The sequence below is a fragment of the Myxine glutinosa genome, chromosome 6 (genome assembly GCF_964187855.1).
Source record: "Myxine glutinosa chromosome 6, kmMyxGlut1.1, whole genome shotgun sequence".
Taxonomy (NCBI): Eukaryota; Metazoa; Chordata; class Myxini; order Myxiniformes; family Myxinidae; genus Myxine; species Myxine glutinosa.
This window is the reverse complement of record NC_136266.1, coordinates 170,112,191-170,133,917: the sequence shown is the minus strand read 5'-3', so window position 1 is coordinate 170,133,917 and position 21,727 is coordinate 170,112,191. Positions and strand designations below refer to the sequence as shown.

At 48.9% G+C, this 21,727-nt stretch overlaps 1 protein-coding gene across 1 annotated transcript in view; it reads left to right on the top strand.

Annotated features, from left to right (window-relative positions):
* MYRIP (myosin VIIA and Rab interacting protein) overlaps nt 1-21,727 on the top strand; it is a 257,140-nt gene that overhangs the window by 191,712 nt on the left and 43,701 nt on the right. Inside the window, exon 9 of the mRNA XM_068100415.2 lies at nt 11,055-11,324. Coding sequence (XP_067956516.2) covers nt 11,055-11,324 — 270 coding nt within the window. The remainder of the gene's footprint in view (nt 1-11,054; nt 11,325-21,727) is intronic.

Genomic DNA, 21,727 nt, shown 5'->3' with positions numbered 1-21,727 from the left:
ACACGTCGGAGCGGCCGCGTGGGACCCTGGGCTGACCGAGGCAACGCCCGCGCCATGACCAGCGCCTCCACCGGCCGAGTCAGCGCCACTGGCGGCAGCGGCCGCTGCGACGCCCCGTCGACCGAACCCGACGCGACCGCCAGAGCCTCCACCAGAGCGGACCTTGTGCTATTACCATGCCAGGTTCGGGCAGAAGGCCAGAACGTGCCGCCCACAGTACACTTTCAGCGGGTCGGGAAACGACCAGGCCAGCACTCGCTGCCTGCCATGAGCGTCGGCCATTCAGGCAGCCTTCTGTTTATCACGGACACGGAGTCCGGGCGGCGTTTTTTGTGTGACACCGGCGCTCAGCTGAGCGTGATACCCGCCTCGGTGGAGGACAAACAGGCCGCGCTTTGCGGCCCCGCTTTGGTCATCGCAAACGGTTCCTCCATCCGCACCTTCGGTTCGCGCAGCGTCGCATTCTGCTTCGGGGGCCAGCGCTTCAGGTGGGACTTCATCACGGCGAACGCGCCCATGGCCTTGCTGGGTGCAGATTTTCTTTGCATGCATGGGCTTTTGGTCGACGTCAAACGGCGTCGGCTCATCAACGCGGAGACCTTCAGCTCGCTCGCTTGCTCATTGAGCGGCTCCGCTCCGACCAAGCTAGCCTGCGCGCTCCCGGCCATGGACGATTTCACCCGCCTACTCGCCGAGTTTCCCGCCCTCACGCAGCCGACGTTTTCGGCCGTCTCCGTCAAGCATGGCGTCGAACACCACATCCCGACCACAGGTCCACCTGTCTACGCCAGGGCTCGCCGCCTCGACCCGGCCAAACTCGCCGTAGCGAAGGTGGAATTCGACGCGCTGGAGCGATTGGGAATTGTGCGGCGCTCGAATAGCGCGTGGTCCTCGCCCCTGCACATCGTGCCCAAACAGGGTGGCGGATGGCGACCATGCGGTGATTACCGCCGCCTCAACGACGCCACCACCCCCGACTGGTACCCGATACCACACATAGAGGACTTTTCCGCCCGTTTGGTGGGGCGGGTGATCTTCTCCAAGGTCGACCTCATTCGGGGCTACCAACAGGTACCTGTCCGGCCGGCCGACGTTCTGAAGACGGCTGTAATTACACCTTTTGGCCTCTTCGAGTTCCTCCGAATGCCGTTCGGCCTTAAGAACGCGGCCCAGGCCTTCCAGCGGCTGATGGACAGTGTGCTGCGCGATCTCACCTTTCTGTTCGTCTGCCTGGATGACATTCTCATCGCCAGCACTTCCCGGGCGGAGCACCTCGTCCACCTGCGCACGCTTTTTGACCGCCTCGGCCAGCACGACCTCATCATCAACCCGGCGAAATGCCAGTTTGGCGTAACGGCCGTCGACTTCCTGGGGCACCGCATCACGAAGTGCGGGGCCGTCCCGCTGCCTACCAAGGTGGAGGCAGTCACAAGTTTCCCGCGCCCTCGCTCCATCAAGGCCCTACAGGAATTTTTGGGGATGGTAAATTTCTACCACCAGTTCGTGCCTCGCGCCGCCCAACTCATGCGCCCCCTGTACGGAGCCCTCCGGGGCAAGCCGGCCAAGCACGTCGTCGCCTAGACCACAGAGATGGACGCGGCGTTCACGGGTGCTAAGCTGGCCCTCGCCAACGCGACCATGCTGGCGCACCCGGCGCTCGACGCACCCATCGCCCTCACCACGGACGCTTCCGACTACGCGGTGGGCGCCGTGCATGAACAGTGGGTGAACGGAGCTTGGCAACCGCTGGCCTTCTTCAGCCGGCAGCTTCGCCCTAACGAGCGCAAGTATAGCGCTTTCGACCGCGAGCTCCTCGGCCTTTACCTGGCTGTTCGCCACTTCCGCCATCTTTTGGAGGGCCGCCCGTTCACGGCGTTTGTGGACCACAAACCCCTGGTCTTCGCCATGGCCAAGGTTACGGAGCCGTGGTCGGCCCGCCAGCAACGTCACCTCTCCGCCGTGTCCGAATTCACGACGGACATCCGGCACGTCGCGGGCAAGGACAACGCTGTGGCCGATTGCCTCTCCCGGTCCGGCACGAATGCCGTCCACCTGGGTGTGGACTTCGCCCGCATGGCGGCCGACCAGACCGCCGACCCCACGGTGCAAGCCCTCCGGACAGCGGACACAGGCCTGCGGTTGGCCGATGTCCCCTTCGAGGACACAGGCACAGTTCTCCTGTGCGACGTCTCCCTGGGCCAACCTCGCCCCATCGTGCCCACCGGATGGCGGCAGCACATTTTTGACGCCCTCCACGGCCTTTCCCACCCGGGCCGGAAAGCATCACAGAAGCTCGTGGCAGCGAAATTCGTCTGGCACGGGCTCCGTAAAGACGTCCGCGACTGGGCCAATGCCTGTGTCGCCTGCCAGCGTGCGAAGGTCCACCAGCACACCCAGGCCCCGTTGGCACCATTCGACGTGCCCACGCGGCACTTCGACCACGTCAATGTGGACCTGGTGGGACCCCTTCCCTCCTCGTGTCGCTTCACCCACCTCCTCACAATGGTGGACAGGACCACCAGGTGGCCGGAGGCCGTCCTGCTGGCATCAACAACGTCCGCCGACTTGGCGCAGGCCTTCATTGGCACCTGGATTGCCCGTTTCGGCGCCCCCTCGGACATCTCCTCCGATAGAGGCCCGCAATTCACCTCCGAGCTTTGGGGCGCGGTCGCCCAGGCCTTGGGGGTCAAGCTTCACCGCACCACGGCCTAACACCCCCAAGCCAACGGCTTGTGCGAGCGGTTCCACCGCTCGATGAAGGCCGCTCTCAGGGCCAGCCTCCAGGACGACGGTTGGGCCGACAGGCTCCCGTGGGTCCTATTGGGCCTCCGAACGGCCCCTAAAGAGGACCTCCAGGCTTCCACCAGCCAGCCACTGCGCGTGCCGGGTGAATTCATCCCTGACGCCACCGGCCCCTGGTCTGCGGCTCGCCATCGCTCGGTCCTCCAGGAGGCCGCCAGGAGATTTGCCCCCGTGCCCACGTCCCACCACAGCTGCCCCCAACCCCACGTCCCCCCAGCACTTCGCACTGCGGAGTACGTTTTTATCCGGCACGACGCACACCAGGGACCGCTCCGGCCGCCGTACGATGGACCTTTCCGGGTCCTGAAGAGGGATGACAAGTCGTTCACCATCGACATCGGCGGCAAGGTGGACGGCATCTCCGTGGACCGCCTCAAGCCGGCCCATTTGGACCTCGACCAACCTTCACGGTTGGCCCTTCCTCCACGTCGGGGCCGCCCCCGTCAACCAGGCCCCCCGCCCGACCATCCACCGCCCCGCCACCTACCACCCCCACACGAATCATCAGGGGTCGTTTCGGTCGGGTCATCAAGACCCCCCTCAAATTGACTCTCCCGGTGCATGTTAATTCTGGGGGGGCGCATGTAGCGGTTACCGGTAGCATGACACAATTACCCTGCACCGGCCGATGACGCAACCGGCGAGCGGTCACGTGTCCGGACTCGCCCGGGCGTGTTGAGACTTGCCTTTACCGGGCGAACGCTTGCCTTGCATACCACGCCCCGTTGAGAGGCGTGGCTTATTTATTTGCATACCACGCCCCGCCTGAGAGGCATGGCTTTTGTGTGTTGAGTTTCTGATATATATTGCCGCCCGTTCGATGGGCTGATTCAGTGCTTTGGAGTTCGTTTGAGTGAGCTGGGAATAAATAGCTCAGAGAAACCTAATTCCTGGCGTCGTCCATTTTGTCGGATTTTATCGTGCGAGCACAGCTCCCACAACTGGTTGAAAAGAGTGATGGAAATGAATGTAGAAGGAAGTAGAGGACGGGGAAGACCGAGAAAGACTTGGCTAAAGGTGGTGCAAGAAGAAATGCGGCAAGGGGGTTAACAAGGGGAGATGCAGAAAATAGGGAAAAATGGAGAAGATTGTCATGGGGACCGCAAGGCTAACCCCCGCTCTTGCAGGGAAAATGGCCTTAAAATGCATGTTGTTGTTGTTGTTTGTATACCTCTGTTCAACCACCTAATGTTTATCTCCGCCACCAAAGGTGGATGGAGGTTATATTTTCACCCCTGTCTCTTTGTCTGTTTGATACCATCCATCCAATGGCGATGACTCCATATACACATCTCTCCTCTCCTTCTCTTATATGGATCAACTCGTAACCATCCTTCTCAACCTTGTCCTCCTCTGTGGCAATATCATCCGTCACCACGGCAGCTGGTTGGGTGCTAGCTCTGCAACAACCAACCATGACATTGGAGCAAAGGCCTCCAGCCAATCTGTAAACTTTCCAACCCATGTTTCTGCAATTGGTACCTCCTCCCCATTGGACCTCGTGATATCTAGCTTTCCATCCAATCTCTCCTGTTCCTCTTCTGCCCCTCTTGCCTTTCCTGGCCACTTTCTTGTCAAAGCCCAAATCTCTCTCTTTCTACCGTTGGGGAACACCTTCAACGATGTATAACATAACTCTTCACACAGGCCAACTGGCAGGGAATGCAAACTCCTCTCTGTCATAAGGATTTGGCTACTATCTCTCCAGCAGCCAATATTTATTCCACCTGGAAATGCTTTCATTAAAGCCTACTTTCTCTCATGAACATCACTCAGGGCACCATGAGTCCCATCTACAAGAAGGGTGCAAAAATCGATCATATCAACTACGGAGCAGTGAGCTTACTTCACATTACAAGCACAGTCATGGGATCCATCATTGCTACTGATCTCAGGTATTTGTTTTCAAACGACCTCATCTGTGGACACGTACTTACCTATGGACATGCTGCTGCGCCTCTCACAGAAATGGTTGGTGGCCCCTAACCTCAATCAAGAGGTTAGGACGGTTTCCTTGGATATACCTTGAGCATTTGACTGTCTGCCATCCTGCCGTGCTTGCCAAGCTCTCTGCCAATGACATTCAAGGCTACCTTCATTGCTGCCTCCATTTTATGTATTTTGCTATTTTTCCAGTTTTTGCTGTTTCGTTCCAGTGTAGCTTTGGCTGTGTGCTTCGGGTCGTTGTCATGCTAAAAGGTAAACTTCCATCCCAATTTCAGCTTTCTTGCAGAGGGCAGAAGGTTTCCTCTCGGATTTTTCTTTATTTTGCTCCATCCATTTTCCCTTCTATCCTGACAAGTGCCACAATCCCTGCTGATGAGAATCATCCCCATAACATGATGCTTCACACTAGGGATGGTGTTCTTTGGGTGATGTGTGCTGTGTTGGGCTTGCGCCAACCGTAACCGTTTGCATTTAGGCGAAAAAGTTCCATCTTGGTTTCTTCCGACCACAAAACTTTTTGCCATACGGCGTCAGAATCTACAGAGTGATTTTTTGCATACCTGAAACGTTCTCAAGGTGGACTTCTTCCACTCATACAGTCACTGTGTTACTGTCAATGTAGCCCTCTCCTCCCTTCTGCAAGTGGTGTCTTCTGGAGTTTGTCAAGTTCATCAAGGCATATTTGACCCAGTCTTCTTCCTCATCTATATAAAGGAACACTCGGATGCCCTGGAAAACCATCTCATTGTTTGCAAACAACTCTTCATCGCATCATATGGTACCACATCCCACTTTGTGGCAGCCTGTGGATGCATCACAGCTTATTTGGAATTGATTCGATGCTGGTCTGATAAATGAAACATGTCCTTTAATCCTGAAAAATCTCACTCACCCTGTCACTCTGGAATCATCTTCAAACAAACTCACCTATCAATTTTTTGGTCATTTTGGTCAAGAGAGGTTCAATCTCTTGAACTTATAGGTCCCAACATCAGCCATGACTTTTTCTAGGCTGACCACATTGTAAAGCTGGCCTCCAAAGCCAGGTGGAGATTTGGAATCGTCTGTCGATCCAGGTTTTTCCTTGGAAATTCAGAGCTACTCTCAGTATACAAGACCTTTGTCCATAGCTCAATGGAGTACTGCTCTTCACTATTGAGTTGGTGCCCCAGCATCACATCTGTCAATCCTATATTCTGCGGAAACTAAAGCTCTCAAAATTATTGGAATCTCCAATGATGAGGCCGAAGCACAAGGTCTGTTGCTCTCACTTCACAGGCATGTTGGTGGTCTCTGTTTTCTTCTGTATTCTCCAACATGTCTCCCTCAGCTCTCTCAGTTCTCCAACTCTCCCCAGCAACTCCAGGATGCACACATTCTTCTAGTAACCCCCTTCTTGTTAAACATCCAAAATCCAGGGTGACCTCACATCTCAACCGTATTATTCCTTGCTTCTCCCATCAATGGAACCAACTTCAAGAAGCTGTTCTGTCTCACCCTTCCCCCTAGGACTTTAAACATGTAGTGCACAGTCATCTCTTGGCATCATCAATTCTGACCCATGAGGAAGAATGGGGTGTGGGGGGGAGGGATACCTGGTTCTGCCCGGCTTGGTGAGCCTTTCCCGGTGGTTGTTTCAGGATGTGTTGGACATTGAAAAGCTATGGAGTTATTGGCCTCGTGGTGGTTACCTTTTGCCCTGGAGCTGGCGGCAGCACTGCCTAACCTCAAACCCCAATATACACTCTATAACGGCCTTTGGTGACCTCAAAACAGACGCCAAGGCCAACGTGTGGTAGTTTAAAACCTGGCCGAGATTCTGAAGTCCCTACAACCAGAATTTGGGGCCTCTAGGTGCTACGGTTCGGGCATGACTGAATAACGCACAAACAAACAAACGCACAAACAAACACACAAACACTTGATTGAAAATATTTATTTAGATTTTTGAAGCATTTCTTTGTTTGTTTGCGTGTTTGACTTCTATGCACTCCCAAACTGCTCGATGGAGTCGGTTGAAAAAACTGGTGATTGTACTGAAGGAGGTGCGGAGGGGATACTTAGGTGGTAAAAAATCATAATCCCAGGGGTTCAAGGTGGGGGGAGCACCGCAATTCTCCATGTAAATTAATTCTGAGGGATTGTGCTGGTCTGTGAGGATGAGTTATTTGCTAATACAACCAAATTAGTAGATCAGTTAATGGCTGCAATCGTCAAGCTGCCCATTTAAGCATTAACTTGAAGTGGATATTCTCATTGGGTCAATTTTTAAGAAAAACAAAACCTTATCCACAAGAAAATGCACTATGACCCCCAATTTCTTCACTTGATGCCCTTTTTGATGCATAAATAGTTGAGTTGAGTCATTTATTACCCATTTGAAAGTAATGGCTGTTATTACATACCCCAAATGTTCCAAAGATAACTTTTCTTCCAAAATGGCCACCCCTTGATGTGACGCTCACTTCAAACTTTCGACTCCTTTTCTGCGATGTATGGTGGCCTGACCTTGTTATAGAGACAGAATCGGTTTCTTCTTCAGTAAAGATCACTTTTTCCAGTCAGATTACTCTTGCTTCAGTTGAAAATTTTTGATCTTACCAGGGCCTGGTAAAGACAAACTTGGTGCTTGAAGATGATTTGACTTCTTCGGGATGTATGCGACCTGAATATGAGTAAATGATTCAGGAAGCTTGGGAACTTTCTTCACTTTGCCCTCTCTTAGTTTGCGTGCCTCACGTGTCCGACCTTGGATGATTGAAGATGGAAATACTAGTGCTCTGAAAACATGTGCGTGCTGTTGTTAAAGTTGGTTTGTGGTCCATGGTGTCCATTGAAGATGTGAATGACCCTTTTTCTTAAATTGGGGGTAGACCACTCCATGTCGCACTTACTGGATTTCTACTCCGAGTTGGAGCAAAATTTTGAGTACCTGGGAGATTTTGCTCCTTCCATTTGTCCTTCCTGTAGTGCAGTTGTACTGCAAAAGCTGTGCCATAGCAAGAGCTCGTTTGGACATACTACATCTTCGCTGTTGATATTGACGCCATGTTTGATCCTGCGCATTAATTGACTAACTTCTGGTGGGTAGCGATTTCAGCATATCCTTCATGGAATGTGCTGTCAAACGACAACTTTGGATCCAGCGTCTGTCTGGGTATGATTTCAGCAGCTTTGTCTCGATGAAAAACCTGACTATATCCCATGCTTGTGCAAGAACCGAGCCTCCATCATTCTTGAAGGCCTACCTCCCATCCTTGATGAAGAGCTTCTAGCAGAAGCATACATGACAGTAATTGGTCGTTTGACCTAATTGAATTCACATCTAGTGATAAGCCCAGCTGTTCAAGTTACTGCTTATAGAGTGTGGCTCATCTCCAATCCATAATATATAATTGTATTTGTCTCAGTGGTGTAGGCCGTAGGGGACAACCTTGGAATAGAACACTTGAATATGTTTCCTTCCTCGTCAACTTTTGAATACTCTTCTTATATCCCCGAGATACCTGAGATCTCAGACAGGCCCACTCTGTTGTGTAATGCTGATCAGCAAACAGGATGGTACTTTGGATCCTGTACCACAACATCTGCACCGCTGAGTTCCGTCACTCAAAGTCTCAGTACATTGGTCATTTTCATCATTTAGTTGAATGGTCATTGGTCGTCTTGAAGTAGATCATGAAGCCTCCATCTCACATGAAAAAGGAATCTGATGCTTTTGGCTGTGAAGATGTTTTTCACATCTTCCTTTGGTTTTCCTCCTTTTTTGCAGTGGTAGACATTCTCCTTATTGCGCTTTGTGTATTTGTTGTTGTTGAATATGAAGCTGCAGCTTTGATGGTATTTTAGATTTTTTTCCCCCAAGGTAGCCTCAATGCCACCACCTTCACCTATTCTGGCTACAATCATCGATAGCAGAGGAATATTTGTTGTGATGATATCGCCATCTTGTTCTCTATTTTACCAACTTGGTGGTGTTGAGATCTTCTTTCCTGCCCTGTTGACAAAAGTAGCATTTACTCCCGTCAGGTCGCCATTTCGATTTTGGAGGTGTAGTCATTCGTCGATACGAGTCGATCAATTATTTAAGATCGACTGTTTATCCTTTTACCACATGGCACCAAACAATCTTTTCTGTGTGGACTTCAACTCGGTTTGTGTGTGTTACTCAAGTGCACAATTCGAATAACAAAAACCTCATCATCCTCGGCTTGACTCTTCCGTGCTGGCCCATCCTCTCGATTTAGGAGCCGCTAATGAATCCTTCTGGGGTTGGTTAGGTAGCATTTAATTGGGACACTAATATTGATAAATTTAGCTAATGTTGAATTCCATTCTGAGTTGCACAGCAGTGATGTCACCATTGTGCCCTGGTAGTGCAGTGACATTGGCTCTTTTGTCCGCACGCGGGTTGTCCATCCAGGAATGTGACCGACTGCCTAAGCAAAGGTACCTGAAATGACAGAAGACGACGTCTGACAAGAGAAATTGGCGGCCATCTTGGATGTTCAGGTGGCTAATATATTTTTCTTGGAACAACTGACCCAATGAGAAAACTGTATCAATGCCGAGTTTAATGTGTTGTCCGCCCCCATTATAAATTTGGTATGAAAGCTCCAATGACCTCTCTTTTCAAAAACGTCGATCAGAGCTATATCAATCCTGCCGTGATTCACTTCAAAAATATTATATTATAAATTATTTACAAAGATTTGCCACAATATTACAAACTTTTGTTATAATAACATAATGCGTTGCAATAGCAACTTCCACATTGGGGTAACAGGATATGACGAAGTTTCAATTATGACAAAGTTTTATAATAGCTGACATAATAAGCCAGTTTTGGCATAGTGATAATTTATTATACTATCGAGATCACAATTTGTAATAATAATTTGAGCATACATTTATGATATTACAGAACTTCAACTACAAGAAAACTTGCAATAATCTTACTATAATTCACCAAATGTCTGTCTGTCTGTCTGTCTTTGTCTGTTTGTCTCCGTCTGGTCCCAGGTACCACAAAAACGGCTGAACCGATCACAACGAAATTTTGGGTGGGTAATCCTGGGACCCCCTGGAGTAAAATAGGCGATATTGTTTTCCAATTTTTTCCCCAATTTTTCCAATTTCCAATTTTTCCAATTTTCCAGTTTTTCCAAACACGAATGAATGAATGAATGAATGATCGTTTTTAGGCCATTTTCCCCGCTAGAGCGGGGGTTAGCCTTGCGGGCCCCATGACAATCATGGTTCCCTGTTTGAGGCAATGTTTTTATGGCCGGATACCCTTCCTGACGCCAACCCTTGGTCACGCTCTTACGATGCGCAGGGATACGGTGTACCTATTCTAAACCGGGGTACACACCGGGATCATTCATCCCAGCAAGCTGGTACTCAATTTGCCGACCTCGGAAGGATGACAGGCTGAGCCAACCCCCCTGGCGTTAATTCAGCGATCGACCGGGATTCGAACCCAGGATCCTAGGATCCCAAGCCGGCACCTTAACCGCTAAGCCAACACCAGGCTAGTTTTTTTTTTTTTTTTTCAAACACGTTCCAAACATGATTGAATAATATTTACCGATTTGAACAGTGATGTGGCTTTTATTGAAATTCTACAAATACTGTTTAGATTTTGATGATTTGCGTGTGATATGATTTCACGGATGTTTATATAAATCGTTCAAAATCAAAAAAAGCCTTAAATCTCTGATATTTTGCCCTTTCATTTGGGCCTCCCAATTGAAGCCCCGCCCGTAGGGAGTTTGGATAGTTTGGATAAGCAAGACTTTGCTTTCTTGACTCTTTCCTTTGAACCCAAGTTCATATATGCACAACCTCCAATTAGACAATTTGAAAATATATATATTTAAATACACAAAGTAAATTTTTGCAGTTGGTAAAATACACAAAGTAGTTTTGGGAATAAATAACATAGGCCTAGCAATTAGGTATATAAACTACAAAAAGTAGGAAATAAAGATTGATAGAGTAATTATACTAGACTAAAGAAGTTCATTTTGATTTTACTTGATTTTCTTTATTTTGAGATGCCATAATTAGTGTTGTTCACCATGTCTGGAAGTATACTTTCCTTGTTAGTAATATTTTTTTAATGTGACTTGCTTGTGGCTGTCTGAGAACATCATTAATTTCACAATGATAAAGGTTACCGTGGTTTGTACATCGCCCACCTGTGGCATTTTGTTGTTGCTGTCGTCCGGGTGCCTCTCTGATGATGTTTCCGTATCCCTGTACTTACTGCTGACCTGGTGGATTGGTGGACATCCCATTAGCGATTTTCCGCCACATCATTGAGCAGCATCACCGGTAAAGCCCTGCGCCTCATACACTCCGCCGAGATGGCCGTGGCCAACGCCGGGCCCGTTTCCAGGCGAGAAGGTTCCCCAGCCGGAAATAGCGGGACCGCAGAAAATAAGACGAGCGAAGAAGCAAGAAGCACAATGTCTGCCACAGAGGGTAATGCCGGTGCAAGAGACCATTCCGTACCGCCCGCTGATGAGGCGTGGGCCACAGATGGATGGCTAGCTGTACTTGAGGAAAATGTAAGGAACGAGTGGTTGTCAATACCTCCAAAGTATTGTGACTCTGTGTCAGCCATTGCAACTGGCTAATGTGCCCATGGCAGCCCATGGCAGCATTAGCCAAAGCTTTATTGCTTTGTGGGTTTTTCTTTTCTGCGCTTTGGTAAGATTTCCAATGTCAATGCTTTCGGACTATAACACCCACTGCATTTTCAGTTTGCTTGGGGAAAAAACATCTTTTTTTTGTTGCTCTTTATCTTCTATGTGCAGCATGTTCACATTCTTTGACGTTGAAAATGCATTACCTGCACATCGCCTGACTTTCAATTTTCTTTGCTATCCATTTGATACCAATTTGCTCTTCATGTGATTCCATGTTACTCCAAAGAAACTCACATATAACTAGAACAGCATTGGGTAGAGCGCACACCTTAGCCAGGCTGAACAGTTTGTTTTGTATCCCAATGATGGCCGGATCTGGATTCGGACCTGAAAAAAAATCTAATCGGCTTGTTCTCGCCACCTAAGCAACTCGTCCACCAGGTTTAGTCATAACTCGTCCATAACTCTTTTTTTTTTTTTTTTTTTTTTTTTTGTATACAAGATCGAGGCTCGTGAAAGAGCGAACATTAATCACACAGAAAGACAAACAGACATACAAAACAAATAACATCGGGAGCGGTAGACAAGATGGGGAGAGAGGGGGAAGGACACAAACACAACATTTGAGAGCAGGGACCGAGAGACATGGAGACATCGAGAGAACTGTGGGAGGGAGAGGGCTTTGGGGGGAAGGCATGTGAAGGGGGGGGGGGGGGGAGGTGGGAGAGGTATAAAACATATGGACACTGCCAAGACTTCCAAGAAAGAAGTTGTAATTTCAAACAAGGTGGATCTGGGGTGAATTACCGGGGGTAGAAAAGATCAAGGTTTTGGATGGGGGAAGATAAGAGATGGTGGTGAACAGCTGTTTTAAAGACCTGGAGGGAGGAGTGGGATTGAAGGGAGTGAGGGAGTTTGTTCCAGAGGCGGGAGAAAAGAGGAATGAAAGAGTGAAGGTGAGCAGAGAGCCGAGATTTCGGCAGTTTAACCATCAGAGGGTTGCAGGCAGATCTTGTGCGACCTGTAGGAATATTTGGGGGACAGAGCACAGAGAGAGCTGGGGGAGCAAGGCCGGAAAGGAGTCGGTAGAAGACAGAAAGACCACCTACCTGCCTGCGGTGAGTGAGAGAAAGGAGGGGAGTGTCTTTTTAACTTTTCTTAACTTTTTTTAAATTAAATTTTCGAAAAAATTTTTTTTAATTTTAAATTTAAATTTTTTAAATGTAAAATTTTGTTAAAAAATTTTTTAAATAAAACTTTTTTTAAATTAACTTTTTTTTAAAGATGATGTTATGTATCGATTTTCGCCCTATCCTTCAATGGGGAAGAATCACTTAAAAATTAAATAATTCTTGTACCCGAATCCATATTCAGATCTTCACCAAAATTGAATCGATTCTTCCTCGTCACACACCCAACCTGTCCAACAAGTTTCGTCCAAATCCGTCCACAACTTTTTTGAGATATCCTGCTATGTATCGTTTTTGGTCCTGTTTCCCAATGTTGAAGAATCACTTTAAAAATTCTACGAGCCGAATCCGGATCTTCACCAAAATCGAATCATTTCATCTGTGTCACATCCGCTTCCCCTCCGCCAAATTGCGTCCGAATCCGCCCACAACTTTGTTTTAGATATCTTGTTCAAAGACAGACAGACAAACAGACAGACAGGGGTGAAAACATAACCTCCATCCACCTTTGGTGGCAGAGGTAACGAGCAGGTGAAGCTCTAACAAACTGACATCATTGAATTTTGGCTCAGGGCGACATTGTTCGGGAAACGCAGGCTGTTGACATCATTGGCAACAAACTTGTTCGAAGTCGGGCAATTTGAAACAAGTTCGATGGAACGTTTGCTGGACTCCTGCTATGGTTGTTTTTGTGGCAGAAAGTTTGAAAACTTTTTCATGACTTTCATTTTAATATACGTACCAGTTGGCAAACTTGGACCAGTTGGCAAACTTGGACCAGTTGGAAAGTAGCCAGTTGGCAAGAAGACGCCGACATCCAATATACATATTACATACATAGCCCCGAGTTGGCTGACGGTCTTCTCTTGAGGTTGAAGTTCAGACCTCTGCTGATTTTTGGGAACCTCCCACCCCCGGGGATTGATTCCTCCTGATCTGAAATCGAAAAATGCTGGTTTATTTAAATTGATCAAATTGGTTCCACATCTGATCCCTAATAAATGTCACCAAAATCTGCCCCATTACCAAAGTCAAGCTAACAGGGCTATGTTTTCGAATGCTTTCCTGGATCCCTTCTTAAATAATGATTTCCAATTTGATACTCCCCAACTCCCAGGTATCTATCCTGCGTAATATCTCACGTACCTGCCCTTAACACCCTCGGATGCACCTTATGTAGCCACCAGGTATCGTCTTCTACAACTCATCTAACAGCCCTTCCTCACCCCAAGATGGATCCTCTCGATTGTGGTGCATCTTTTATTCACTCTTGTGTGAATGAAGAAGCAAAGTTGATGTGTAATAATCCTGCCATTTCACTTGATCATTAATTACCAATCTTCCTATGTTATCCCTCAATGGATCCACACCTGTCTTAAACTGCTCTTTTCCACTTATGGGCATAAAAAGGCCTTTAGTCAGGGCCCTTAGGGATATTTTGGTTCAAATTCTTCCAAAAGCATCAAATTTGGCGCAGATGTTGCCCATGCCATACTCTTTCGATTTTTGACGGGCGCCAAGGGCGGTATGATCCGGGGACCGTACCGGTCCATACCGCCATGTCACCTGACCTATGACGTCATAATTAGGATATGCATCCAATCACATGGCGTACTATAAGTGGTCAAAGTTCAAAATGAATCGATCGAAAAATAAAGGCAGGGATCCATTTTTAAGGTTTTCATAAAATCCAATATGGCCGCCAGGTCACATGACCTATGACGTCATATTTACGACATGTATACAATCATGTATACATGAACCCGGATCATGATCGCACAAAAATTAAACACAAGGATATGGCATACAGTTCATAAAACATCAAAATCCGTACCTTTGTAATTAGACTGATGAACTGCATATGCCTGAAAATTAGGAAAAAAACATGTAAATATTTCCTCTAATTGTCAAAAATAAGGTCAGAGTTCGATTACCCAACCCAGAAACATAAAATGGTGAACCTCGCCTAAATCTTGACAAAAAACTCAAAAGCCGACATGTTTGACTCAAAAATGACCTTTAAGATGACCTTGAGGGTTGACCTTGACCTCGAATCATCAAAATAACATCATAACTGGATTCCTCGACCTCGAAAACCCCTGAAAAGTGGTATCATACATGATTCCAACCCTTTTGGTTATTTAACTGATTTTCCTCTAATCAGGGTGGTGGCCATTTAGTATTTCGCCAATGTGGGGCCCCCGGGGGGGGGGGGGGCGTCTTGGCGCCCGTCAAAAATCGAAAGAGTATGGCATGGGCAACATCTGCGCCAAATTTGGTGCTTTTGGAAGAATTTGAACCAAATGGCCCCAAAATATCCCTAAGGGCCCTGACTACTTGCAATAACGTTTTCTATTCCCTCCCATATCCATATCCTTTTTGCTTGTCTCGTAAGTTTCTTAAATAGCCTCAATTTACTCTTATAGTTATACTAATCTGTGTACTCTGCAATTAATTTATACAAATTATGCCTTGTAGGGATAGGAGTTAGGGCTAAGAGTTTGGGCTCAGAGCTAGGGATAGGAGATAGGGATAGGAGCTAGGGATAGGAGATGGGGATAGGAGCTAGGGATAGGAGATAGGGATAGGAGCTCGGGATAGGAGATGGGGATAGGAGTTAGGGATAGGAGATAGGGATAGGAGCTCGGGATAGGAGATGGGGATAGGAGATGGGGATAGGAGATAGGGATAGGAGATAGGGATAGGAGCTCGGGATAGGAGATGGGGATAGGAGATAGGGATAGGAGATGGGGATAGGAGCTAGGGATAGGAGATAGGGATAGGAGCTCGGGATAGGAGATGGGGATAGGAGATGGGGATAGGAGATAGGGATAGGAGATAGGGATAGGAGCTCGGGATAGGAGATGGGGATAGGAGATAGGGATAGGAGATGGGGATAGGAGTTAGGGATAGGAGATAGGGATAGGAGCTCGGGATAGGAGATGGGGATAGGAGATAGGGATAGGAGATGGGGATAGGAGCTAGGGATAGGAGATAGGGATAGGAGCTCGGGATAGGAGATGGGGATAGGAGATAGGGATAGGAGATAGGGATAGGACATGGGATAGGAGCTAGGGATAGGAGCTAGGGATAGGAGCTAGGGATAGGAGTTAGGGATAGGAGATGGGGATAGGAGATGGGGATAGGAGATGGGGATAGGAGATTGGGATAGGAGCTAGGGATAGGAGTTAGGGATAGGAGCTGCGGATAGGAGATAGGGATAGGAGCTGGGGATAGGAGCTAGGGCTAGGAGCTAGGGATAGGAGCTAGGGATAGGAGTTAGGGATAGGAGATGGGGATAGGAGATGGGGATAGGAGATTGGGATAGGAGCTGGGGATAGGAGATAGGGATAGGAGCTCGGGATAGGAGATGGGGATAGGAGATAGGGATAGGAGCTAGGGATAGGAGATGGGGATAGGAGCTGGGGATAGGAGCTGGGGATAGGAGCTAGGGATAGGAGATAGGGATAGGAGCTCGGGATAGGAGCTGGGGATAGGAGCTAGGGATAGGAGCTGGGGATAGGAGATAGGGATAGGAGCTCGGGATAGGAGATAGGGATAGGAGATAGGGATAGGAGCTAGGGATAGGACATGGGATAGGAGCTAGGGATAGGAGCTAGGGATAGGAGATAGGGATAGGAGATAGGGATAGGAGCTGGGGATAGGAGATAGGGATAGGAGCTCGGGATAGGAGATGGGGATAGGAGATAGGGATAGGAGCTCGGGATAGGAGATGGGGATAGGAGCTAGAGATAGGGATAGGAGCTGGGGATAGGAGATAGGGATAGGAGCTGGGGATAGGAGATAGGGATAGGAGCTCGGGATAGGAGATGGGGATAGGAGATGGGGATAGGAGATAGGGATAGGAGATAGGGATAGGAGATAGGGATAGGAGCTGGGGATAGGAGCTAGGGATAGGAGCTAGGGATAGGAGCTAGGGATAGGAGTTAGGGATAGGAGATGGGGATAGGAGATGGGGATAGGAGATTGGGATAGGAGCTGGGGATAGGAGATAGGGATAGGAGCTCGGGATAGGAGATGGGGATAGGAGATAGGGATAGGAGATGGGGATAGGAGATAGGGATAGGAGCTAGGGATAGGAGATGGGGATAGGAGCTGGGGATAGGAGATAGGGATAGGAGCTCGGGATAGGAGATGGGGATAGGAGATGGGGATAGGAGATAGGGATAGGAGCTAGGGATAGGAGATGGGGATAGGAGCTGGGGATAGGAGCTGGGATAGGAGCTGGGGATAGGAGCTAGGGATAGGAGCTAGGGATAGGAGCTAGGGATAGGAGTTAGGGATAGGAGATGGGGATAGGAGATGGGGATAGGAGATGGGGATAGGAGATTGGGATAGGAGCTAGGGATAGGAGTTAGGGATAGGAGCTGCGGATAGGAGATAGGGATAGGAGCTGGGGATAGGAGCTAGGGCTAGGAGCTAGGGATAGGAGCTAGGGATAGGAGTTAGGGATAGGAGATGGGGATAGGAGATGGGGATAGGAGATTGGGATAGGAGCTGGGGATAGGAGATAGGGATAGGAGCTCGGGATAGGAGATGGGGATAGGAGATAGGGATAGGAGCTAGGGATAGGAGATGGGGATAGGAGCTGGGGATAGGAGCTGGGGATAGGAGCTAGGGATAGGAGCTCGGGATAGGAGATGGGGATAGGAGATAGGGATAGGAGCTGGGGATAGGAGCTAGGGATAGGAGCTCGGGATTGGGGATAGGAGATGGGGATAGGAGCTCGGGATAGGAGATGGGGATAGGAGATAGGGATAGGAGCTCGGGATAGGAGATAGGGATAGGAGCTGGGATAGGAGCTGGGGATAGGAGCTGGGGATAGGAGCTGGGTATAGGAGCTGGGTATAGGAGCTGGGTATAGGAGCTGGGGATAGGAGCTGGGGATAGGAGCTGGGGATAGGAGCTAGGGCTAGGAGATAGGGATTCGGAGCTTTTTTTTTTTTTCTTTTTTTTGTATACTGAATCGAGGCTCGTGAAAGAGCTAACATTTATTTCACAAACAAATCAACCAGACAAACAAAATATACAAAAAGAGGGAGTGGAAGACAAGATGGGGAGAGAAGGGGAAGCACACAACCACAACATTTGAGAGCAGGGAGAAGTGTGGGAGGAAGAGGGCTTGGGGGCAGGAGGCGTGGGAAGCGGAGGGGGGAGAGGTATAAAACACAAGGGGACCGAAATTAGCGGGGGTAGAAAAGATCAAGGTTTTGGATGGGGGGAGGATAAGAGATGGTGGTGAACAGCTGTTTTAAAGACCTGGAGGGTGGAGTGGGATTGAAGAGAGTGAAGGAGTTTGTTCCAGAGGCGGGAGAAAAGAGGAATGAAGGAGTGAAGGTGAGCAGAAAGTCTTGATTTTGGCAGTTTAACCATAAGAGGTTGCAGGCAGATCTTGTGCGACCTGTAGGAATATTTGGGGGACAGAGCCCAGAGAGGGCTGGGGGGGCAAGCCCAGAGAGGAGTCGGTAGAAGACGGAAAGACCACCAACCTGCCTGCGGTGAGTAAGTGAAAGGCCCTTGGAGTTAGCTTCATCGCGGGAGATTCCAATGATTCTGAATGCTTTGGTTTCAACAGCGTGAAGACGAGCTAGGTGTGAGGCAGGAGCACCAGACCAGAGGGGAGAGCAGTATTCCATAGAGCTGTGGATGAAAGCCTTGTATGTGGTGAGGAGCTCAGGTGTGCCAAGGACGGACTTCGCACGACGGAGGATGCCCAGTCGGCGACTGGCTTTGGAGGCCAGATTTGAAATGTGGTTTTCCCAGGAAAGATCATGGCAGATAGTGAGACCCAAAAGCTTGAGTGACAGAACTTCTTGGAGAGGATTATTCAGAAAGTGGATGGGAGGGTTGTCCAGTCGGTCTTTTCGGAGAGACATCGTAAGAGTGTGAGATTTATCAGGATTGAAAGACATGTTCCATTTGTTTGCCCAGTCTGTGATTTTGTCCAGGTCTGCAGAGAGTGAGGAGGCTGCAGACTGCCGATCTGAGCGATGAGGAATGGAGCGACAGAGAGTAGAGTCGTCAGCAAAGAGATAGAGAGGATTTTCAAGAGAGTCAGAGAGATCATTGATGAAGACCAGAAAAAGCACAGGGCCCAGAACACTACCTTGGGGAACTCCAGCCTGAACAGGAAGAGGAGATGAGAGAAACCCATTCAGGGCCACACGTTGACTACGACCAGAGAGGAAGTCCGCCAGCCATGCGTGGAGATTTCCATGGATACCAAAGGAGGAGAGTTTGGTGAGCAGAGCAGGGTGCCAGACCGTATCGAAGGCACGTGAAATGTCAAGGGAGACAGCTCTAATTTCCTGTTTGGCGTTGAGGACCTCCATCCATTGTTGAGAAAGCAGAAGCAGCATGTCCAGAGAAGAGTGACCAGGTCTGAAACCAAATTGATGATCAGAGATCAAGCCATTGGAGAAGAGGAAAGATTTCAGGAGCTAGGGATAGGAGTTAGGGATAGGAGCTAGGAATAGGAGTTCAGGATAGGAGCTTGGGATAGGAGTTAGGGATAGGAGTTAGGGATAGGAGTTAGGGATAGGAGTTAGGGATAGCAGCTATGGGTAGGAGCTAGGGATTCGGAGCTAGTGATAGGAGTTAGGGATAGGAGTTAGGGATAGGAGTTAGGGATAGGAGCTAGGGGTAGGAGCTAGGGATTCGGAGCTAGGGATAGGAGTTAGGGATAGGAGCTAGGAATAGGAGTTCGGGATAGGAGCTTGGGATAGGAGCTAGGGATAGGAGTTAGGGATAGGAGTTAGGGATAGGAGTTCGGGATAGGAGCTAGGGGTAGGAGCTAGGGATTCGGAGCTAGGGATAGGAGTTAGGGATAGGAGCTAGGAATAGGAGTTCGGGATAGGAGCTAGGGATAGGAGTTAGGGATAGGAGTTAGGGATAGGAGTTAGGGATAGGAGCTAGGGATAGGAGCTCGGGATAGGAGTTAGAGATAGGAGTTTGGGATAGGAGCTAGGGATAGGAGCTAGGGATCGGAGTTAGGGATAAGAGTTAGGGATAGGAGATAGGCATAGGAGTTAGGGATAGGAGATAGGCATAGGAGTTAGGGATAGGAGCTGGGGATAGGAGTTAGGGATAGGAGCTAGGGATAGGAGCTCGGGTTAGGAGCTGGGGATAGGAGCTCGGGATAGGAGTTAGGGATAGGAGCTAGGGATAGGAGCTAGGGATAGGAGATAGGGATAGGAGATAAGGATAGGAGATAGGGATAGGAGCTAGGGATAGGAGTTGGGGATAGGAGTTTGGGGATAGGAGATAGGGATAGGAGTTAGGGATAGGAGTTAGGGATAGGAGTTGGGGATAGGAGTTGGGGATAGGAGCTGGGGATAGGAGATGGGGATAGGAGTTAGGGATAGGAGCTAGGGATAGGAGCTAGGGATAGGAGTTAGGGATAGGAGTTAGGGATAGGAGTTAGGGATAGGAGTTAGGGGTAGGAGTTAGGGATAGGAGTTGGGGATAGGAGTTGGGGATAGGAGTTAGGGGTAGGAGTTAGGGGTAGGAGTTAGGGATAGGAGTTGGGGATAGGAGTTGGGGATAGGAGTTAGGGATAGGAGTTAGGGATAGGAGCTAGGGATAGGAGTTGGGGATAGGAGTTGGGGATAGGAGATAGGGATAGGAGATAAGGATAGGAGATAGGGATAGGAGCTAGGGATAGGAGTTGGGGATAGGAGTTGGGGATAGGAGATAGGGATAGGAGTTAGGGATAGGAGTTAGGGATAGGAGTTGGGGATAGGAGTTGGGGATAGGAGCTGGGGATAGGAGATGGGGATAGGAGTTAGGGATAGGAGTTAGGGATAGGAGCTAGGGATAGGAGCTAGGGATAGGAGCTAGGGATAGGAGTTAGGGGTAGGAGTTAGGGATAGGAGTTAGGGATAGGAGTTGGGGATAGGAGCTCGGGATAGGAGATAGGGATAGGAGATAGGGATAGGAGATAGGGATAGGAGTTAGGGATAGGAGTTGGGGATAGGAGTTAGGGATAGGAGTTAGGGATAGGAGTTAGGGATAGGAGTTAGGGATAGGAGTTAGGGATAGGAGATAGGCATAGGAGTTAGGGATAGGAGCTAGGGATAGGAGTTAGGGATAGGAGTTAGGGATAGGAGTTAGGGATAGGACCTGGAGATAGGAGTTGGGGATAGGAGTTAGGGATAGGAGTTAGGGGTAGGAGTTAGGGGTAGGAGTTAGGGATAGGAGTTGGGGATAGGAGTTGGGGATAGGAGTTAGGGATAGGAGCTAGGGATAGGAGCTAGGGATAGGAGATAGGGATAGGAGATAAGGATAGGAGATAGGGATAGGAGCTAGGGATAGGAGTTGGGGATAGGAGTTGGGGATAGGAGATAGGGATAGGAGTTAGGGATAGGAGTTAGGGATAGGAGTTGGGGATAGGAGTTGGGGATATGAGCTGGGGATAGGAGATGGGGATAGGAGTTAGGGATAGGAGTTAGGGATAGGAGCTAGGGATAGGAGCTAGGGATAGGAGTTAGGGATAGGAGTTAGGGATAGGAGTTAGGGGTAGGAGTTAGGGATAGGAGTTAGGGATAGGAGTTGGGGATAGGAGCTCGGGATAGGAGATAGGGATAGGAGATAGGGATAGGAGATAGGGATAGGGATAGGAGATAGGGATAGGAGATAGGGATAGGAGTTAGGGATAGGAGTCAGGGATAGGAGTTAGGGATAGGAGTTAGGGATAGGAGTTAGGGATATGAGATCAGGATAGGAGTTAGGGATAGGAGTTAGGGATAGGAGTTAGGGATAGGAGATAGGGATAGGAGATAGGGATAGGAGCTCGGGATAGGAGTTAGGGATAGGAGATAGGGATAGGAGTTAGGGATAGGAGTTAGGGATAGGAGTTAGGGATAGGAGATAGGGATAGGAGTTAGGGTTATGAGATCAGGATAGGAGTTAGGGATAGGAGTTAGGGATAGGAGTTAGGGATAGGAGTTAGGGATAGGAGATAGGGATAGGAGATAGGAGATAGGGATAGGAGATAGGGATCGGAGTTAGGGATAGGAGATAGGGATAGGAGATAGGGATAGGAGTTAGGGTGTAGGAGTTAGGGATATGAGATCAGGATAGGAGTTAGGGATAGGAGTTAGGGATAGGAGT